This window comes from Solenopsis invicta, chromosome 5 (genome assembly GCF_016802725.1).
Source record: "Solenopsis invicta isolate M01_SB chromosome 5, UNIL_Sinv_3.0, whole genome shotgun sequence".
Classification (NCBI taxonomy): domain Eukaryota; kingdom Metazoa; phylum Arthropoda; class Insecta; order Hymenoptera; family Formicidae; genus Solenopsis; species Solenopsis invicta.
Window position 1 is genome coordinate 8,672,451 of NC_052668.1, and position 21,705 is coordinate 8,694,155.

General features: G+C 38.4%; 1 protein-coding gene across 1 annotated transcript; it reads left to right on the top strand.

Moving 5' to 3' along the window:
- Nucleotides 1-17,529: 17,529 nt before the first annotated feature.
- LOC120357911 lies at nucleotides 17,530-19,193 on the top strand. Its single transcript, XM_039449832.1, has 2 exons — nucleotides 17,530-18,652; nucleotides 19,012-19,193. Exon 1 carries the CDS (start codon nucleotides 17,918-17,920, stop codon nucleotides 18,638-18,640), a length of 723 nt encoding a protein of 240 aa, XP_039305766.1. The 5' UTR covers nucleotides 17,530-17,917; the 3' UTR covers nucleotides 18,641-18,652; nucleotides 19,012-19,193.
- Nucleotides 19,194-21,705: the final 2,512 nt, after the last annotated feature.

Here is a 21,705-nt window from a genome sequence, read left to right on the forward strand (position 1 = left end):
CGAGACAGCGGTGGCCTTGAGTCGTGGGCTGCCTGAGCAGCGAGCTGCTCGGGTCCACATCGCTTGCGAGGGGCAAGAACCGGAGGAGCTGACTCGCTTCTCCTCGTTGCGCCGTTTGCTTCGGGTGACCGCCATGCGCCGCTAGTTGACGTTGGCAACTTCGCGTGCCGACTTGACGCGGGGGGCAGTGCTCTCGGCTACTGAGCTGGCTGACGCTCGGGCCATGTGGATCCGATGCGCGCAGAGGATTGCCTTCAGGGACGAGATTAAGGCTCTGTCGATGGGGCGTATCAGGCGCTCTCGGGGTCCACTCCGGTTGCTGAGTCCGTTTCTCGACGATAGGGGACTGCTGCGCGTGGGTGGTCGACTGAAGCACGCGCTGTTGAGTGTGGACCAGCGTCATCCCATAATACTTCCGCAGGGTTCTCATCTCACCTATCTGGTGGTCGCGGACGAGCACAGCCGTGTTCTTCATGGAGGCACCCAATTAACTCTCGCATCGTTGCGTAGGAGGTACTGGGTACTGCGAGGTCGGCAATTGGTGAAGCACTACATTCATCGTTGTCTTCCATGCTTGCGATGGCGGGCGGCGAATCCCCAACCACGGATGGGCAGCCTCCCACGAGCCAGAGTCGTTCCGAGTCGACCGTTCACTCATACGGGCTTGGACTACGCTGGACCGATCCTCCTGCGCACCACGAAGGGTCGAGGTCACAGGACCTACAAGGCCTTTGTGGCAGTCTTTGTTTGTTTCAGTTCGCGAGCCGTCCACCTCGAAGTCGTTAGCAACTACACAGCTGATGCCTTTCTTGCAGCGTTCCGGCGCTTCGTGTCCCGCAGAGGATTGTGCTTGCACCTGTACAGTGACTGCGGGACTAACTTCGTGGGCGCGGATCGACAGCTGCGCGGTCTTTTGGGAATGGCGAGCGAAAGTAGCCGGAGTATCGTAGGAAAGCTAGCGGAGGAGGGTGTGAAGTGACATTTCAACCCTCCCGCTGCCCCTCACTTTGGGGGCCTCTGGGAAGCTGCGGTCAAGGCCTTCAAACACCATCTGCGCCGAGTCATCGGCGAGTCAACACTGACTTACGAGGAGATGGCTACATTTTTGGCCGAAGTGGAGGCGTGTCTCAACTCTCGACCGTTACAGGCGCTTTCGGACGACGTCGACGAGTTGGATGTGTTGACACCGGGTCATTTTCTCGTTGGCGCTCCGTTGAAGGCTATCCCCGAATCGGCACAGACGGGGATTTTCCCCAGTAAGCTGACACGCTGGAAGCTACTCCAGCAAATGAGGGACCATCTTTGGCAGCGATGGTCGCAGGAATACCTCCAGATGCTGACCCCCAAGGTGGTGGCGTGCGGAGGGTGGCTTGAAGGAGGGCCAGCTTTGCCTGCTGAAGCAGGAAACAACGCCACCGACGCGGTGGCCCTTGGTGCGTGTCACGCGTCTCCACCCGGGTGATGATGGCGAGGTGCGGGTCGTGACCGTTCGGGGAGCTACAGGGGAGCTTCGGCGGCCAGTCATCAAGCTCGTCCCTCTTCCGACGGACGAGGAGAGTACGCAGCGCCATGCTTAGCTGAGCTCACTCAGAGGTCGCATTCGGAGGAGGCTTGCTGTATTGTGCGCTTCTGTTTAAGGTCTCTCCTCTGTTCGCACCGCGCCAGTTGAGAGAGTTGTGCAGCTCGTTGCATATAATAATAATAGTACTTAGTCCTATAGTAGCGTTAGTTATAATAAGTTGTGTTCATTAGGCCGTGAAGAACTAGGCCAACGTTGTTGCGCTGTTTCGGGCGAAGTAAAATCGCCGAATTTTTAATCGGCGAGGCGGGCGGGATGTGCGGGATCGCACCCAACTATGTTTGAAAGCCGAATTGTTCGCTCTCGCGCCGCGACCAAGCCAGCAGCGGCGTGACAACGCGTGAACGGCAGCGGGAGAGAGCGTGATCTCCGGTGTTTGCGCGAGCTTCTAGAAGGAATTCGGGATCGCCGTTGCTGACTAAGCATAAGTAAGAGAAGTCGAAAAACAGCTTTGACGACGACGGATTCCTCTAGAAGCATTCCTTGCGCACATTATAAATAGGCGGGTTCAGTGCCATTAAGAGCACTTGGTTCGAGACTGTACTCGCGTTCGGTGCGTCGTCGACGTTTTGTGAAGGCCTCGATAAAGAACTAAATTCAAGTCAAACAGTATTCAGTTCGCCTTATCTCACTACTCCGCGTGCCATTGCAGTGCCGAAATATTTGGCTCAATGATCAAATTATCATGGGCGCAATTGACATCAGCATATTCTGTGTATGATTTACTCAATTTTGAATTTGACTTACGAGGTGTGATCAAAAAGTAAGGTGACTTTTCATTTTTATAAAAAAATATTCATTTATTCATCCAAAATTATGTTATCTCCTTCAAAATAATCCCCCTCTGATACAATGCATTTGTGCCAGCGCTTTTTCCAGTCGTCAAAACATTTCTGAAATACACTTTTGGGTATTGCCTTGAGCTCCTCCAGCGATGTAGCCTTAATATCCTCAATCGTCGCAAATCTTCGTCCTTTCATAGGCCTTTTCAATTTTGGGAAGAGGAAAATGTTTCGTCACTAGTTATAACCCTTTTGAGCAGATCAGGATCATCATTGACGTCGTTCAACATGTCTTGGGCGATGTTCATGCGACGCTGCTTCTGATCAAAATTAAACAATTTTGGAACGAATTTCGCTGACACACGTGTCATACCCAAAACATCCGTTAAAATTAATTGGCATGAGCCAAACGATATGTTAAGATCATCAGCTATTTCTCTAATCATGATTCGACGATTTTTCAACACAATTTCTTTCACTTCCTGAACATTTTCGTCGGTTTTTGACGTGCTGGGGCGTCCAGAGCGAGGTTCATCGTTAACATTTTCTCGGCCCTCTTGGAATAACTTATACCATTTATAAACATTTTTTTTGCTCAAAGTTGACTCACCGTACGCCACTGTCAACATTTCAAGAGTTTTTGAACACTTAATACCATTTTTTACACAAAAATTAATACAAACTCTCTGCTCCATTATTTTCAACAGCAAAAAATCGCCGAGCACGCAAATACGAGTCTAACCTTTATGCCTCTCACATAAAAACAACACATGCTATATAGTCAAAACTGTGAACATATGATCGTGACGAGTGTACCACATCGACATACAGAATGGACTGCTGATGACCGTGGTGGGGGTAGAAAGACACATAGAGTGAGAGGCAGACAATACGAAGAACGTTCGTTCTCTGTCTACTAAGTTTGATTGGTTGTTGTGGCCCCAGCAACCAATCAGACTTAGTAGACAGAGAACGAACGTTCTTCGTATTGTCTGCCTCTCACTCTATGTGTCTTTCTACCCCCACCACGGTCATCAGCAGTCCATTCTGTATGTCGATGGTGTACCAACACAAAAAAAAAAAAATTTTGAAATTAGAGTGTACAGAGCGCGCCAAATTCAAAAAGTGACCTTACTTTTTGATCACACCTCATATAAATCTGATACATATTTTTATTGTGTTCTGAGTTAAAAATTGTTTTATCTTGATCATTCAGTGTTTCTATATTTCTCTGATCGACTGAAGTATCTTGATCATTCTTGAAAACATCATTTTTGACTAATCCTCTCCGTAATTCACGCGATCTCAAATCTGAATCATTAATTATATTATAAATCTTTTGAATCCGAAAACTTGTAATTGACTTCACGTTAGGAATTGTTAAATTTAATTCATTGTGATGTTCTTCAATTTTTTAACTGGATTCTATGATTGGTGCAGTTTGCCTTTGCATATTAAAATGTTTTAAAGTTGAAGCGAATAAATTTGCAGCACCACTTAAATCATTCATGTGCACTCTTAAAAAACGATTCACAGTCATTGGTTTAGGGAAATTTTTGAAAATTTTGCTTTTTAAATCGGCAAAACATCCTTTTATATATGCTGTTGATGCATGTTTCTCTTTGGTACGATAGCGGCAGATAATTTTTGGTCCAGAGTGGAAATTCTTTAACTATTCTTTCAAATTGATCAACAAAATTAAGTAAATAAAAGCCATTTATTTCACTTCCAGTTTTCTCATTAAGATCTTTAGGCTTAACCGTGTTTATTGAATTTTTTATCCATCGATGAGTAATAGTTAAATTTTTATTAATACTGAATTCCACTATATCAGTATTCTTATGCTCCTTTTGCAAGAAGTTGCTGAAGTCTTTAATTTTTCGATTATAAGCCCTCAAACGGATATAAATTTTTCAAGTGTTTTCCTTACTTCTTTAAGAAACAGTTGAAATTCTGGTAAAGTACCCTGATAGCCATGCATGTTTTGCAAAATTAGGCAACTTAATGCTGAGCATGAATTTTCGACTAGTTGCTGTGCATTTGCTGAAAACGTAACGCATAGTCCTACATATTCAACAACATGAGAGCAGATTTGAGACATTTTAAGTCAGCAGATTCAAAGCAAACGAAAAGCAACTGTTGCGTATTCTGTTGCCAACAAAATGACTTCTATTCGTGGAAAACATTTTGCTTTATCAATCATTTTCAACAACATAAGAGCAACGTGACAATAATAAAAAAAGATAACGATGCTGTGCTTTTGTCATGTATTTGTTAAAAACATTAAATATATTAATTATTGTTTTGTAGCCAAATAAAATGTCGAAAATGATTTGTGTGTGTGTGCACGCGTGTGCCTATGTGATTGTGTGTTTGCGCGAGCGTGTGTAATGTAATGAATAAACAGGAGTAAATTAATTATTTACTTGGCTATCAGATCGGATTGAAATGGATTTAAAAAGTGAGTGTTGGCGTCACCGCTAGGCGGCCACGCCGCGGGAGATTTTCTCGTGAATCGAGTGCGGCCACAGGAGTTATATCTAGGTGCCACCGGGGCGTACATTCCAGCTCATACTTCCGTAAGCTTATAGGACTTGCTTGTTGTAAGCTCTAGACGAATACTCGCTCTCATTTTTTTCAAACGTGACGTGTGTGTGGAACATTAGTCCACATAAAATTTTATATTTTTATATTTGTATTGTTATTTAATCTTGTACATAAATTAAATATTTAATTTTAATTTATTTCTTTTTAACGAAAAGGATACAAGAAATACTTTTTTGTAAACTAAACATTTATTACGTTTACATTAATGTATTCTGTTTTAATAAATCTATCTAGATTCCGATCTTATTTTCAATCGGTGTTAATAATGTATTTTTAGTGTAGAAATCTCGATCGATTTGGATTACTTTTTTTTAATCGGTTTTATCGCACATTTTTGGCAGGGTGGTGACAATTCAGCAGAAAGAATTTATTTATTTATTTTTTATATATTTGAAAAAAAAGTACGAAACATATATTTAACTGTTTTCGACAGGTTGTTGAATTTTTGCTGAAATTTATGACTTAGCACATATTGTTGGCAACTTGCTCTCATGTTGCTCTTTATGTATAGCGATAAACCGTTGACAGCAAATACGCAGCGTATTGGCAGCAAAACGTGCTGAATTCATATGATGTCAAACCAAAGGCAAATAAGACACACACCTTGTTCTAAATTTGCGGAAAACTAATGCCCTTTGTTTTCGGCAACATTACAGCAATAACACAGACAGGTGGCTATCAGGGTAATAATAGTACTTTTATAAGGCTGGAGCGCAACTGCACATGTTAATAGCATAACTCGTTTAAATTCTTCAACAGAGTGACAATCAATCATCAGTGCAATTGTACAAAAATAAAAACTTTTTCAAGTAGTAGTAGTAGTAGTAGTAGTAGTAGTATATTTATGATCCCCTTGGGGTTACATATAATTACAGGCCAACTTACATCTAACTTAACCTACTCTTACTCTAATCTTACACTTATACCGTCTCGCACGCATGCTCTGACTGTCCCGCCGTTACTCTCGCTTTGTTCCCTTATGACCTAATGCCTCTCTCTCTCTCTCTCTCTCTCTCTCTCTCTCTCTCTCTCTCTCTCTTTCTCTTATTGTCGCAGCCCTAGGGACTTCCGCTTCCGTTTACAAACCTTTGCTCTTTCGCCCCTTTACTCACTCCCTCCTTCACACTCACACCTCTTATTCATACCCTCCTCCTCTCTCCCATACCATTATTCTCATCTAGTCAATTGGTTTGCACTTTTCAAGTATGGATGTTTCTAATTTTCAATGCATTCCCATTTGCCGTAAAAATGCATTACATGAGCTATATCTACTCTTAAGAATGTAAATGGTCACCATTGGTCGCATTTATCCTTTTTTGTTGCTGATAAAAACAACGAGTCAATATAATTCTTGATTATCTGTTGATTAAATGTTTCACATAGAGATGCTAGCAAAGCACGAGACTAGTCACAATGTGTTTTCTTTAGTGGATGAGCTCCCATACGTAACCAGTTTTTGAGTCAATATTCAATAAATTCAGTATTATGTTTCTCTGACAACATTTGATTTATTGCCAATGTCGTTTTTTCAAAATTTATAGTTATTGAATACAAAAAAATATGAGTTGATTTTTGGTCCAGACAAGTTTGAAATTTGTTGATCAATCTACCTGTTGCATCTATACAAATTTGAGATTTGTTCTTCATAATACGACAGTATTCTTGATACACATGAAACTGAGCTGGAGTACAACAGAACACGTGAAGTGGATTAGAACTTACTTCACGAATGACATTTACGTAACGTATTTCAATAGACATATTTTCAATTGCCTTAATGATATCTCTTCTGTCTTGGTGTTTAATTCCAAGTTGTTTATTAATATATTCTATCTTAGCTTGCCTGTAGGCTTTATTTGATTGTAGAAAGTATGGTTCATCATCTCCAAATTCCATATTATTCTCTGCAAGTTTTTGGCGAAATACTGCAGCATTCTGAGTACTTACTTGATGCCTAACAATTATTCGTTCTTTGTCATTTAGTGGTCTTTTTACATTATCGTAGTATTCCTGTCGAGTATTACGAGTCTTTATTCTTAAATAAAGATTACCCATTCCCGGATCTTTGTCAGCAATACCCAAAAATGTATTCTTGCATTTTTTACTTTTGCATAATCCTTTAATTTAAAAAAAATAAAGTATATTTTCCTTGTCATCAGATTGATAAGATACGTTTGATCATTTGAATATAAATGCACAAGGAAAATTGTATCTTCATCAAAAGACTTTAGCAATGACGTTTCCCCAAACGCGAGATTTCAATGTCATTTTTTTACGCGCAGAAGTATAGTATTATCGGGTTTTATCTCTTCCCATTCAGTTCTAGTTAGTTTTATATCAAACCATTCATCACCATTTTCATTACAATGTTCATCTTGATACACAGATCGATCATCTAGTGTAGACTCACACTTAATACTATATTCATCAATAGTAGATTCAAAATCATCGACCATGTACCCAAATAGCACATATACGTTTCAAAAACGTTTTATAAACGTTTTTCCGAAATATTTTCTAACTGATTTTTAGAAACGTTTCTCATCCGTTAAAATGTCCACCCAGTTAAACGTTAACTGAAACGTTTTTTTTCCGATAAAATAACATTTAAGAAACCATTACAGAAACGTTTTTTACGGATAAAGAAATTTTAAAATTTCTATTTTTTTAGAATTTCTAATTAATTGTCAAAAACAGTTTTCTTAATGTTAAATAAAATAGAAATGCTATTTAAAGTAAAAAAAATTCGGGATCTTTTCTCAAGAATTTTTTTGGAATTTTCAAGCGGTTACCCCCATTCAAAGTCGTAACCTCGCCAAACGTTGCTTGACCTGTAAGACTGCTGCGAATTGATGCCTAATGATTGATCTGTGAACATTTTGTGTTAACACATGTATATCAAGTCAATATATGTTATTGAAAAGATGAAACATATAATTAAAGCATATTAGTTATATAAATATATACAAGGAGAACGCTTCACGGCCTTATTCACACCGCAGCTCGAACTCGCCTCGCAGGGACGGCTCGGCTCGTAACACTATCCCCCTTCTTCAAGGTTGTCGTCCCGACAACTAACGTCAAGGATTTCCAAAAGCTCTTCAATTTCTAGCTTGTGCACTTGTTTCTTCGTTTTTCGGACAAAGGGGAGGAGAAGACTAAATTTTCCAAGGACTCATCGCCATAAAGGCTCCCCAAGTCCCCGTCTCAGCATTTGCCCTAAGGCCCGCGGGAAAACCTTGGATCAAAAACACCGGAGCGAGACGGTCTTCTTAAGAACAAGAAATATTTCAGTGACTCTCTATACGATGTACATCATCTCAAAGGAGCCTTAGAACTGAAATGAAAAACAAAATCCGACAAGTATTCTTTTGTAAATAACATAACTCTGAAAAGAAAAAACTTTAGTCAGACATCCTATGAACTCATCTCCCAAGGTAAAGATTTCTAGAAAAACACGACGACTTGCTGCTCTACCCCGGGTCACTGACACGGGTTACCGAGCGTCGCTCGCATTATTCCAAAACTCACACTTTTTTAGGAGAAAAAGAAAATGTTTAGATGTTTTTTCCTACCCCAGTTTTTTACTTTGGGTAACTCAACACCCACGATTCAAACCAAAATGACGATTTCCTGCTCTACCCTGGGCTCCTGCCACAGGTTACCGAGCGTCGTCCACTTCTGAGACCCATTTGAAAGACAAACCCATTTGTTCAACCCCGGATCTCAGTTATGGGTTACCGAGTGTTGTCTTCTAAAATGCTGAATCTTATGATAATCTCCTGTCACGGGGACTTTAAGCGTTGTCTGTGTCACTTCCAAATCAACAACAAATAAATTTTGCGGGCTCTGATTCTCTATTCTTACTCCAATTGCCTTTCCAAATACGGTGCTAACCTATCCGCATGAACCACTTTTTTCCTATGTCTCAATGATTTCTGGATACAGAGTACCACTTCGCTAAGTTTCCTCATTATCTTATAAGGACCCTCCCAATTTCTTTGTAACTTAGGAGCTTTCCCTTTAACTCTTCGAGGATTAAACCACCAAATCTTTTGCCCTTCCTGAAAAAGAATTTGCTTAACCCCTCGATCATACCTGTTTTTCACTCGAGTAGACCTTAAATCCATTCGTTCCCTAACGTCATTATGTATCGATTCCAACTTTTTTCTTAACCCTCTAACATAATCTTCATCAGAATTCTTTTCAAATTCTGGAGGACTTCCTCGCAACAAATCTAAAGGAAGTCTTAAATCTCGGGCAAAATATAACTCAGCAGGAGTTACACCAGTGGTTTCATGTTTTGAAGATCTGTACGCTAGAAGAAACATTGGAACCCAATGATCCCAATCCTGTTGATTCTCGGAAATAAATTTTGATAAATAACTAATTATAGTCTGATGTTGGCGCTCTACCTGTCCATCAGACTGAGGATGTAAAGGAGTCGTCCTTGTTTTCCTAATTCCAAGTATACGCATTAATTCCAAAAACACTTTAGATTCAAAATTCCTTCCTTGATCGGTATGAATTTCTAAACGAACTCCATGTCTAGAAATAACTTCTTTGACTAAAATCTCTGCTATCGTATTAGTCCTAATATTCTTAAGTGGAAAGGCTTCTACCCACTTGGAAAAACAATCAACGATAACGAGTAAATACTTATTTCCAGAAGAAGTTGGAGGAAGAGGCCCAAGTATATCCATTTGTATTCTCTCGAATGGAGCTCCTACATTATAAATTTGTAAGGGAGATTTTTCTTTTCCGGAAGGACCCTTTTTAGAAACACAAATTTTACAAGTTCTACACCATTCTTCAACATCTTGTTTACACGTAGCCCAGAAAAATCTTTTACGAATTTTCTCCAGAGTTTTATTAACCCCAAAGTGACCTCCAGTAGAAGAATCGTGCGCTTCTTCTAAAATTCGTCCAATATGCGTACGCGGAACAACTAGTTGCAAAACTTTTGATTTTAAATTTGGAGACTCCCATTTCTTATAAAGAATACCATTTCTCAAAACAAGTGCATCCCAATATGACCAATAGATTTTACAAGAAGCATCTTTAGAAGCAACCTCTGTCCACGAGGGTCGTTCTCCTGAGACTTTGTTTTGATAGATGAAAGAAATGCTAGGATCTTCTTTTTGATCTTTTTGCCACTCTTCTAAGTTTTCTCCTTCCAAAATAAGACGTCTTACAATCCCTTCCTCTAATAAGCTATTTCTCATTTCCACCTTAGCACAATATTGACACCCGTAATCTTCACACAGTCGTCGAGAAAAACCGTCAGCGTTTTTATGATATTGACCTTTCCGATGGATCACTTCAAATTCATATTGCTGAAGCCTTTTCATCCAACGGGCTAGCTGTCCTTCTAAATCTTTAAAGGACATTAACCATTTTAGAGAAATATGGTCCGTTCGGACCGTAAATTTCCGTCCGTAAAGATAATGACGAAAAGTTTTTATAGAATCAACAATAGCTAACAATTCTCGACGCGTTGTACAATAATTCCTTTTAGCTTTGGAAAATACTCGACTAAAATAAGCAATGACTTTTTCTTCTTCACCTTGCTTTTGTGACAAGACTGCGCCAATTCCTACATTTGAAGCGTCAGTATCTAAAACAAATTCCCCGTCTCCCTTTGGAAAAGAAAGAATGGCAGACGATGTTAATGCAAGTTTCAGCTTATCAAAAGCTCTCTGACATTCCTCATCCCAAAAGAATTTTACTTGATTTTCAGTTAAAGCATATAACAGTTTAGCTATAGACGAAAATTCTTTAACAAATCTACGATAATATGAGCAAAACCCTAAAAAACTACGAATATGCTTTTTATTATGCGGAATTGGCCAATCTCTTACAGTTGCAATTTTTTCTGGATCCGTTGTAACGCCCTCAACTGATACAATGTGACCTAAGTATTTAATTTTTCTTCCAAAAAGAACACATTTTTTAGGATTAAGTTCGCGGAGCGAATTCAAAGAAACACCTTTCTCATGTTTTCCAACATTTCTTCAAAATTTTTGCCGAATACAATAACATCATCGAGGTAAACAAATCTTTGATAATAAATTTTGCAAAATCTTCTCCATTAATCTTTCAAAAGTCGCAGGGGCGTTACACAATCCAAAAGGCATCACATTAAATTCCCAAAGACCATTACCGATAGAAAAGGCAGTCTTTTCTTTATCTTTTGAAGAAATTTTTATTTGCCAATAGCCGCTTTTTAAGTCTAAAGAGGAAAACCAATCGTTACCTGTTAATTGATCGAAGATGTCATCAATCCTCGGTAACGGAAAAGAATCTTTTTTTAGTAACATCATTTAATTTCCTATAATCCACACAAAATCTGATAGTTCCATCTTTCTTTTTTACCAAGACCGTCGGAGAAACCCAGGGACTTCGAGATTCTCTAATAACTCCATGTTCCTTCATATCCTGAATAATTTTTTTTACCTCTTCTCGCAAATGAATTGGAATCCGTCGAGGTGTCTGTTTTATTGGGGAAGAATCTTTTACATTAATGACATGTTCAACAATATCACAATTCCCTGCAACAATTTCATCAGAAAATACATCCTGAAATTCAATCAAAAATTTCGCAAAAATTTTTTTCTGACTTTCCTCCAAATTTTCTGAATCCTTAATAAAAAGCTCTTTCAAAATATCAGGAACTTCCCTAAAAAAACTTTTCATACGAGAACATCTTAAAATATTTTTTTCACTAGATAAAAGTTGAGTTCCAAAAGCGGAATCAAATACATTTTTTAAATTCACGATTTTAAGAAAATCTACTCCTAAAATACAATCATCACTAATGTCAGCAATTAACATTGGAATCTCTACAGAATAATCTCCAAGTTGAACTTTCACAACTGTCTTGTATTTAATTAAAATTTTCTCCCCCGTAGGATATTTCAAACCACAATCAAAAATCTCGACTTTCTGTTTATTAAAATCGACAAAACTACTATTTAAAATTGATACATCAGAGCCCGTATCTATTTTAAAGACACAATATTTATTATTTACTTCTCCAGAATAGCAAAACTCATTTAAATTACATTTAATTCTGTTTAATCTATAGGAATGTTTAATTCTCTTTCCCATAACCCTCGGGGCTCTTCTTCCCTTAGTCAAACTCACCCCGTCAAGTTCGACTATACCCCGTTTCCCAATTTCCCGGGACATTCAAAACGTAAATGTCCCTCTTTCCAGCAAAGCCAACATTCCATTCGGTTTTTATTTTCGTATCTTTTTCCATTTCCACTTTGTTTTACGAATTTACTTTTATTTCCATCTTTACCCTGTTTCTCTTCTTTTTCAACATCACTCTCTCCTTTCCTTAAACTGAAATAATTCTCTTTTCTTTTATAAAAATTAAAATTACTTCTCTTTTTCTGTTCAAAGTAACTTTCCTGGATAGATTTTACTGTCTTGGCTCTTTCGATCGCTACTTTTAAGGATGATATTCCCTCTAACTGAAGAGTTCTCCTTATGAAACCGTCCGATATCGCAGAAACAAATTGTGCACAAGCAATTTTGTCCCAAACGGAATGTGGACTTTCGGGATCCGCAAATTGAGACAATCTCTCAATTTCTGCCCCAAAAGCAGAAAAATTTTCCCCAAACTTTTGTTTCCTATTCGTAAATTGACAGTAATAACTTTGTAGAGAATGAATTTCCCCGAATCGCAATTCTAATTTTGATTTTAATTCCGCGAATTTAAAATTATCCAAATCTTGAACATTTTCTAATACCGCGCGAGCTTTTCCTCTTAAGCACGAAACGAGCACGGCAGTTTTCGTCTCCTCATTCCAACGACTCGCCCGAGCAATTAAGTTAAACTGCGAAAAGAATTCACGTAACGGAGTACTTCCGTCAAAAGTATCTGGTTTTAATTTAAGACCCGACTCATTGTTTAACAAAATTCGAAAGGTTTCCTCCTCTCCCGTGACAACAGTTTCTCTCTCAAGAGGCAAAATATTCTGATCGCGTGCATCTCTGGTTTTATTAGCGGCACTATTACAAGAAAGACTTAGCTGGTTTTCTTGAAGATGCCGGAGTTCCATTTCTCGTTGTCGCAGAAGCGTCACAAGATCCTCCTGCTGCCGTATCTGTAGCGCGCGCTCTTCGCGCATCTGTTTAAGCTCCTCCATCGCCGTCCGAAGAAGCGTCTCCGCGCTCGACGTTTCAACTTCAACACTTTCAGGAGTCCGCTCAATTCCCGTTGTTAACATTGCATGCCCGGCGTCTCCCGAGGAACGTGTGCAGATCCCTCGGCGTGGGGTATTTGTAAGAGGCATTGTATGTTGTTTCTTTCTGTCCGTCCGTTCGATCCCGGACGAGCCCCCAAAATGTTACGAGCAAAAAGGGGTACTTGTTTACTCGCGCTCTCACTCCGGAAAAGAACTAGACTTCTTTATCAAACACAAAATCACTTTAATAGTTAACCACCAAACACGACCATATCATCATACACCAAACTCCAAAATCACAGACAGCTCATTTTTTTAAATAAGCAAGGCCCTTGTCAAGGAGAACGCTTCACGGCCTTATTCACACCGCAGCTCGAACTCGCCTCGCAGGGACGGCTCGGCTCGTAACACATATATAAAATTATACTCTTTTACGATTATGACTTGAATGAGTGACCGCTTAAAAATTTCCAGAAAAAATTCTTGAGAAAGATTCTCGATTCTTTTTACTTTAAAAAACATTTCTATTTTATTTGTAACGTTACGCCCCTCCGCCGCACCGCCACTCCGGTCCAAACGCCGAACACAACGCGTAAGACCGAGTACGCGCACGCGCTCGGCTAAGCTTGCCGCGATCACGCGCTACCATGCGTGCCGCGCGCCGCGTTCGGCAAGCGTTCCCACTCCGGCCGGCCCAACCGCGCGCGCTGATTGGTACCAATTTGGTACGTCCGACCGCGCGGACCGCTATATAAGCCGGCAGCGGGCAGCCAAAATCAAATCGCTCCGAGCCACCGATCTCACACCTACTCCGCTCCTGCGCCGGGTATCCTCGGCGCTCCCTAGCTTAGGTATTCTCAAACACCTCCTCGGGAACGGGCATTCTCGTCGGTCCTAACGGCTGGGAATACTCGGCCGATTCCATCCTGTGTCCGCGACAGGAATACTCGTCGTTTCCGCGGTTGGGCATTCTCGGCCAATAGAAACCGTCCGTTCCACACGTCCGTTCTCAGGGATTCTCGAGACCAACACCGTCGTCGGAGGATTCTCGACGCCGTTCTCCGGTCGTTGAATCAATCCGTAAACCTACTCCCCACGGGGTGGGACCACTTAGGTCTCTAACGTCGACCACCCTCGCGCATCGCGGAACCGTCCGCTGCACCGCGCGCCGTCGATTCCGCAATCGCGACCAGCCGTCGCGCGGGCCAATCCCGGCCCGTTTAACCGCACTTTAAGTCAGCCTCTTCACGGCGACTCCGATTGTTACCTCCGAGCGCATAGCGCATAATACAAGTCCGTCCGCTAGTTTCTTTAGTTATTCGAATCCGTTCTTTTGTTTCAATATTAATTTACGCAGCGCATTATATTTTATCCGGCCCGACCAATCGTCGTTCTTTTACTTTGCGCGGGTCCGATTATTGTTTAACCGAGCATTCCGATTATTAACTCCGAGCGCATAGCGCATAATACCAGTCCGTCGGTTTCTTTAGTTATCCAAATCCGTTCTTTTGTTTAAATATTAATTTACGCAGCAAATTATATTTTGTCCGGCCCGACCAATCGTCGTTCTTTTACTTTGCGCGGGTTCGATTATTGTTTAACTGAGCACTCCGGTGCCTTATTATTACTTGTGTATTTCAACTACATCTGATAAATATATTGTTACATTTGTATCATTGTACTCAACACGGAATTCTCATTACTACCAAAAACCTTGATATCCGGCAAGCACATCCGAGCAACCGATCACAATATCCCAACGCACCGAAAGATATCCCGATACTCCCGCCGCACCGGAAAAGTACCAGCGTTACATATTTAATGTTAAGAACACTTTTTTTTACAGTATTAAAATAAATATTTATAAATTTTTATTATTCTTATAGCTTAATCTGTATCCACTGTTTCATGTATAACATTTTAATTCACTTATTACAAATATACATTATTTCATAAATTTTTGAAAACGCATGTCGGCGCCGGCGGAATTCAAACCTAAGATTTCGGAATAACAACCTAACACGCTAATACTGAGCTAATCGTACACATGTGATATCGTTAATAAAAAGTTATATTTGAAATAAAGCTGCATTAAACCAAAAGAAACTTGCGTTTTAAATATAGCGCAAATACTATCACTAATTCTATGATTATTTAGCCTTAGATATTTTTAATATAAACTATGTAAATAATTAAAACCTTTTTATGCCCATGGCCAGATCAGTCAAAAAATAACAATTAGAAGTAGTATCAAAGCATAATAAAACATTATTGACGTAAAGAGCACGCTGCAAAAGTCAATTTTGTAATTAATTGTTATAAACAAATTGTTAAAAATGACTGTAGAGGAAAACTGATTGCACTAATCGATTCACCGGGAAAAATTATTAAAGAAACATATATGACGCTTTCTTAATTGTTATTCTTGTTATAATTAATATAAACAAATTAGTTGCATAATTGTTTTGACAAAAAGATAATGGCCGAATTTCGTAAAGAGAGCATGATGTGCGTAATGTAATTTTATCCTTGTTTAACTTTTGATTATCAACAAGGATTGTCATTATGCGCTTTACGGAACTCAACTAATGTTGCATTCTTGTGTGATAAATGCTGACATTTTCGTAATAGCAAGCTTGCTTACTTTCTGCCATCAATTTGTCAATCATACAAACAACAGCTCTGTCTGCTATCAACTTCCAATCTGTCGTGTATTTTGACAAAGGGATAATATTACATTCTTGCGTAAAAATTGCTAACATTTTTGCAATAGCAAATTTGTTTAATATTTGTTATAAATTTGTCGTCAAAACTTTCAACAGGTTTGCTATTTTTCAATGCTAATTTGTCATATACTCTTCCAACAAAGTTTTAGTATATTTGGTACAAATCTGCTAACAGTACCGGAAATACCAATGTATGCGGACCAAAATCTGTTACCAACCTTTGCAGTTGTAGAAATGGTTATAGGGGGAATTATGTAGCAAGTAACATACATGTACGTTACATGTACTATTAAATGTCAGCAATAAAATTACGTCTCTAATCTATTTCAAATATGTAACAGAACACTTTAAATGTTATATCTATAATACATAACCGTGCCAATACTGCGATGTAACATATTTGTCTTTAAAACATATATGTTACATCAAAATAATGATAAGTTTGGTTCTCTTTGCTGCTCTTTTATTTGGTGTTTGCAGGATGCAAATTATATTCCGATATACACTGCCGATACACTGAGAAAAGAGAATAACTGCAATTACATAATTCAATTTTATATTTATATGGTTGCAATATTGGAAGTTTAAAAACGTTAGTTTTAATCGTTAGTAAATCAAAACATCTTCCACTTGATTTCATTTTTTAGAGGACTCATCAAAAGAATTATTTTACTGTAACAACACCGATATTCTCATTGATGAAAAATCTCATAAAGCCTTTTATATCATTTATGTAATTCCTGTTGTACGAGAAATAAAACGCCATAGTAGCCATCTAGTGACGGTTTTGTATACTACCATACGCAGAGAAAAAAATATGTGATATTTGTGACTATAATTGCATGATTAAGAAAATAATTATATTCAATATAATTGTAGTTGCGTTAACGATATGAAAATATTTATTTTAATTTTCATACATATCTTAATATTTTACTATATTAATAGTTGTGATTATCATAATTTATAGTAAAATATTTTCACAATTGACACAACTATACATATAAGGTTGTTTGTACTAACAATAACTGTAAAAATAGTTCTCTTAACCATAATTTTCCAAATATGTAATTATAGTCACCAATACTACATACATTTTTCTCTGTGTACTAAAAATCTATATATGAACTATAGATTTTCAGTACCAACATTATTTATCGAAAAACATTTAACACATAGCTGCATAATTATAATATAATTAAACTCGTATAGAGAGTCACAAAAGATGTTTAATTCTCTTGTTAACTTAAGCATATTTTTTAGCAAAAAATTAAGCAAAAAATTTTTTCATCGTTTGCATATATTTTACGAAATTACATTTTTACATTATGTTATGAGTTATATACGTAACAAAGAAATATAATTTTGTTCTTTTAGAGTGCTCTCAAATTTATATAATATTTACATCTTATCCACATAACAGTGATACATAACATTGTTTTTTTCATGTGCTCCCTTAGTTATGTAATAGTTATGTGTTGGTTTACTGGGAATATCCCAATTAGCACACAATATATTTTAAATGCTTTTTTAATATTTATTTAATATTAATTATTCATTGTACAATTCATTATAACATTTATAATAATATTTATTAAATTCATTATAATATTTATTAAATATTTATTTAACATTAATTAAATATTTAAAATAATAATTTAGAGAAAATATTAATTTAATATTTATTTAACGTTTACTGAACATTTATATTTCATTACTCACTTAAGGGGGAAACCTCATTTATCGGGTCAAAAAAATCGATTTTTTGGAAATAGTCTTAATCGATTGTTAAACTATTCAAGAATATTCCCTGAAAATTTCAAGTCGATATCTGCAGTATTTACGAAGTTACGAAGTTAAAGCGGACGGGTCGGGTGACGAGTTCAGACAGGCCTAGGCGACCCTCGGGCGGTCGCGTTTATACCTGCGTTCTCAAAAACCTTCAAAGCCATCTTAGATTTGAATCCGTACGGCAATGACTGTCCTGTAAAAAAAAGTGAATGCGTTGGGCATGTCGAGAAACGAATGGGCACAAGACTTCGAAATGTAAAAAAAGATAAGAAGCTCGGAGGACGTGGAATGTTGACCGATGTACTGATAAACAAAATAACTCGATACTACGGATTAGCCATACGTCGAAATACTGATTCGGTCCAGGGCATGAAAAAAGCCATTCAAGCAACACTCGATCATCTAACATCCACCGACGAGACACCGAAACACGGAAATTGTCCGGCTGGAGATGATAGCTGGTGTAAATGGCGCAAGGCTGAGGCAGCAGGTTGTGCAGCGTCATTTAAACATCCCCCTCCTCTTCACCCAAATGTTGAGAAACATTTGCAACCAATCTTCGACGATCTTTCGAATGACAATCTTTTGGAAAGGTGTTTAGGCGGTTACACACACAATACAAATGAATGTTTTAATTCGACCGTTTGGCGTTTATCGCCTAAACACATTCACAGTGGAGCAAAAATCGTCTGCATTGCTGCGTATATTGCTGCATCAATATTTAACGAAGGCTACAATGCAGTATTGATGATTATGAACAAATTGGACATAGAAATTGGGATACAGGCACAAAATTTTGCCATAGCGAAGGACGAGAAACGAATAACCACACAGAACCGCCGAAGCTATAACAGCTCAAAAGAGGCAAGAACGGCTCATAGGATGGAGATGATGGCACAAAACGAGTTCTACGAGGAAGCGGAGGGGCTACTTTATGCACCTGGAATCGCTGATTAGCCTGAGACTGCCGTAAGTTGTGAATATGTAGTATTTTTATGCATCTAAAACTTTAAACGCGTTTTTCTCGAAACACGTTTTTTCGATTTTGTGTACACGATTAAGAGAAATCTACTGAACCGATTTGGTTTCACGACCTCTCATTTTAAAGATAATTAAATTCTCTTCGATGTGACATTAATTGTTTTTTGAAAAAAAAATTTTTTCATATTTTTTTTGTATTTTAAAGTCGATTTTTTTAACGAAAAACGCATTTTCAATTTTCAACTGTGTAAAAACATGCAATTTTGACTTTTTCTTTAAAAAATCGAAATGTCACATAGAAGCTAGTATCATAAACATTACAAAAAATTTTGGTTTTTTTGTTTCAGATCAAAATTAAGGACGCTACAGTGTACACAGCGGAGACACACTATAAGCGAAGCAATATTATTATGGCGTCCGTTTATGTAGTAAACATCTTTTTTTTTTTATGAAAAAATTCCTGTGTACTCTTTGATTGTGTACTAAATTGTCATAAAAATTTCAAAACGTTTCAGTTTATTACACCCAAGAAAAAAATTCGTGAAAATCATGTATTTTTCGACCGTGTAAATGAGGTTTCCCCCTTAAGGCAATGCTGGAGTGACGGCCGAACTCCAACAGTCCTGCGCCATCTACTAAGTGGAACTAAAAATGTCGATAACATCGATATTTTTAATTACCATTTGAGCTTTGCATTATCATTGTGTCCCTCGGTGCTTGTGCTCTATTGTTGCACACACGCAAAGTCGCGCACATACATGTCTCACCGCGATGATCATTGAGTGGAAAGGAAAGTGGTAGGGCGCGGGACGATCATGCATCCTTCTCACTTGCGCCGAGAGAGAAAGCATGATACGACGTGGTCTTACATGCTACTGCGGTGTCCTTAACGTTATGCGAGATACTACAGTATTTGATCGCGCGTCTCACTCCTTCCCGCTCCCCGATCTCCGCACACGGCGATACCTAGAGACATGTACGCGCGCGGCTTTGCAAGTGTGCGGCAAGCAAGCGCCACGCGCCAGCGCCGAAGGATACCATTTATTACGTATATTTTCTTCAACAAGAGAAACCGTCCAAATTAGTACGGTATACTTAGATAGGCACGCTCGGGCCGTCTTGTAGATGGAGTTTGCGCGAAATAAGTTTTCGTCCGACCTGTTGCGTTTCTCTCGATGAATAAGATATACGTACATAGAAATACAAGGTGTCTCCTTTGAAATGCCCCAAGTAATAATCTCGAAAGATATTGAAAATACGGAAAAACATTTCAGATAAAAGTTGTATGAGTTAAAAGGAGACAAATAATAGTACATTAAATTTTTGAAGAAATCCATTTTTCAAAACCACATGCAGGTTATAGGAATTATATGAATTCTTTTATATAATATAAATCTGATTATTCTAAATAAAAATTTGTAAAGGTAAGAATACTGAAAAATCAATATTTTAGATTTTATAGCTTATTCTGGCATTTTTATAGAATATAAAATATCTCATAAACTATTAATTTTTCAATAAATATACTTTTATGTACCGAATAATAAGGTAAATCAATTGATGTCAATACAGTGCTTTTGAAAAAATTACACATTTTACAATATATAAAATTCATATTTTTTCAAAGCTATTATGTGTTTTCTTTTCAACAATTGATTCATCTTATTATTTGGTGCATAACAATATACGGCTATAAAAATAAGTAATTTAGGAAATATTTTATGTTAATGTATTAGATTAAATTATTGATTTTTTGATACCTTTACCTTCATGCAATACTTTTTTATGCAGAATAACTAGAAGAATTAAAATAAATACATATAATTTCGCAAAAAAGGACGAGATCTTTATGTGATCTTAAAAAATAGACTTCGTCAAAAATGTATTTTACAATTATTTGTTTTGTTTGAAACCATATAACTTTTGTTTGAAACGCTTTTTTATTTTTTCCATATTTTTCAAGATATTTGCACGGAGCAATTGTGAGACATCTTGTATATTATAAAAGTGCAATATTGTAGCAATATTGTAGCCATTTTTTCTTACGTCAAATATCATTTTACATTATGACGTAACATGTGTTGGCAATATATGGATACATTGCACATAAACACGCTATCTCTTTTCATTGCATGTAAAAAAAAGAGATTGACGTAACTCAGACTAAAATTTCTTTAGCATATTTATTGTTATTTTATAAGAAAATTATATATATAATACATAATACTCAATTCATATACGTACGCCGAACATAAATATGGCTACATTTGTACCCAATCTTTAAATTACCGTTATATTGTGTGCGTGCGTACGTACGTGCGTGCGTGCGTGCGTGCGGGCGGGCGGGCGGGCGTGCGTGCGCACAAACACACACATGCGTCCACGCATATAATTCATAGCAATATACACTGAGAATCAGTGTTTTTTAAAAAGTATATACATATGACAAATGCCTGCTGCATTTTGTTATAACTAGCCAACTTGCAACAAACTAACATTTTGTTAAAATTAGTCGGCTTACTATTGCTTCTGGCAATAAATTAAAAATAGCCAGAATAATTATATTTTCTAGGCAATATGGAATGGGCACCTCCAACGCTCATTCCTATGAAACGCAACCAAAAATTTTTTATTGTTTCTCCATTCTCATTTCATTACATCTGCCTTTTTTTTTTTTTTTTTTTTTTTTTTTTGACGAAGGGGAAATGCGTTACCGCATACCCCAGGCCTCGGGGGAGGCCTGGCGGTTATGTGGGGCTCTCCCCCGCCGTCGACGTGACGACGGGGGCATACCCACTAAAACCCCTCCGGGTGTCCGGCTCTGGTCCTTGGCTGGGGGACTCCGGGAACGCGTGCAGCATGCTTCCGGAGCCCCCCGGACCGGTCGGCCGAGGCCGACTCAGCACGCCGGGGACACCTGGTGCGGGTCCCCCGGCAGGGCCGTGAGGCCAAGCCGGCCTCAGGTCGGGGGAGAGGGACACCAGCCCTCCCCCACCTCTTCCCCTTTTGATGTTTACGGGGGTAAAGCCCGGGAGTCCGGC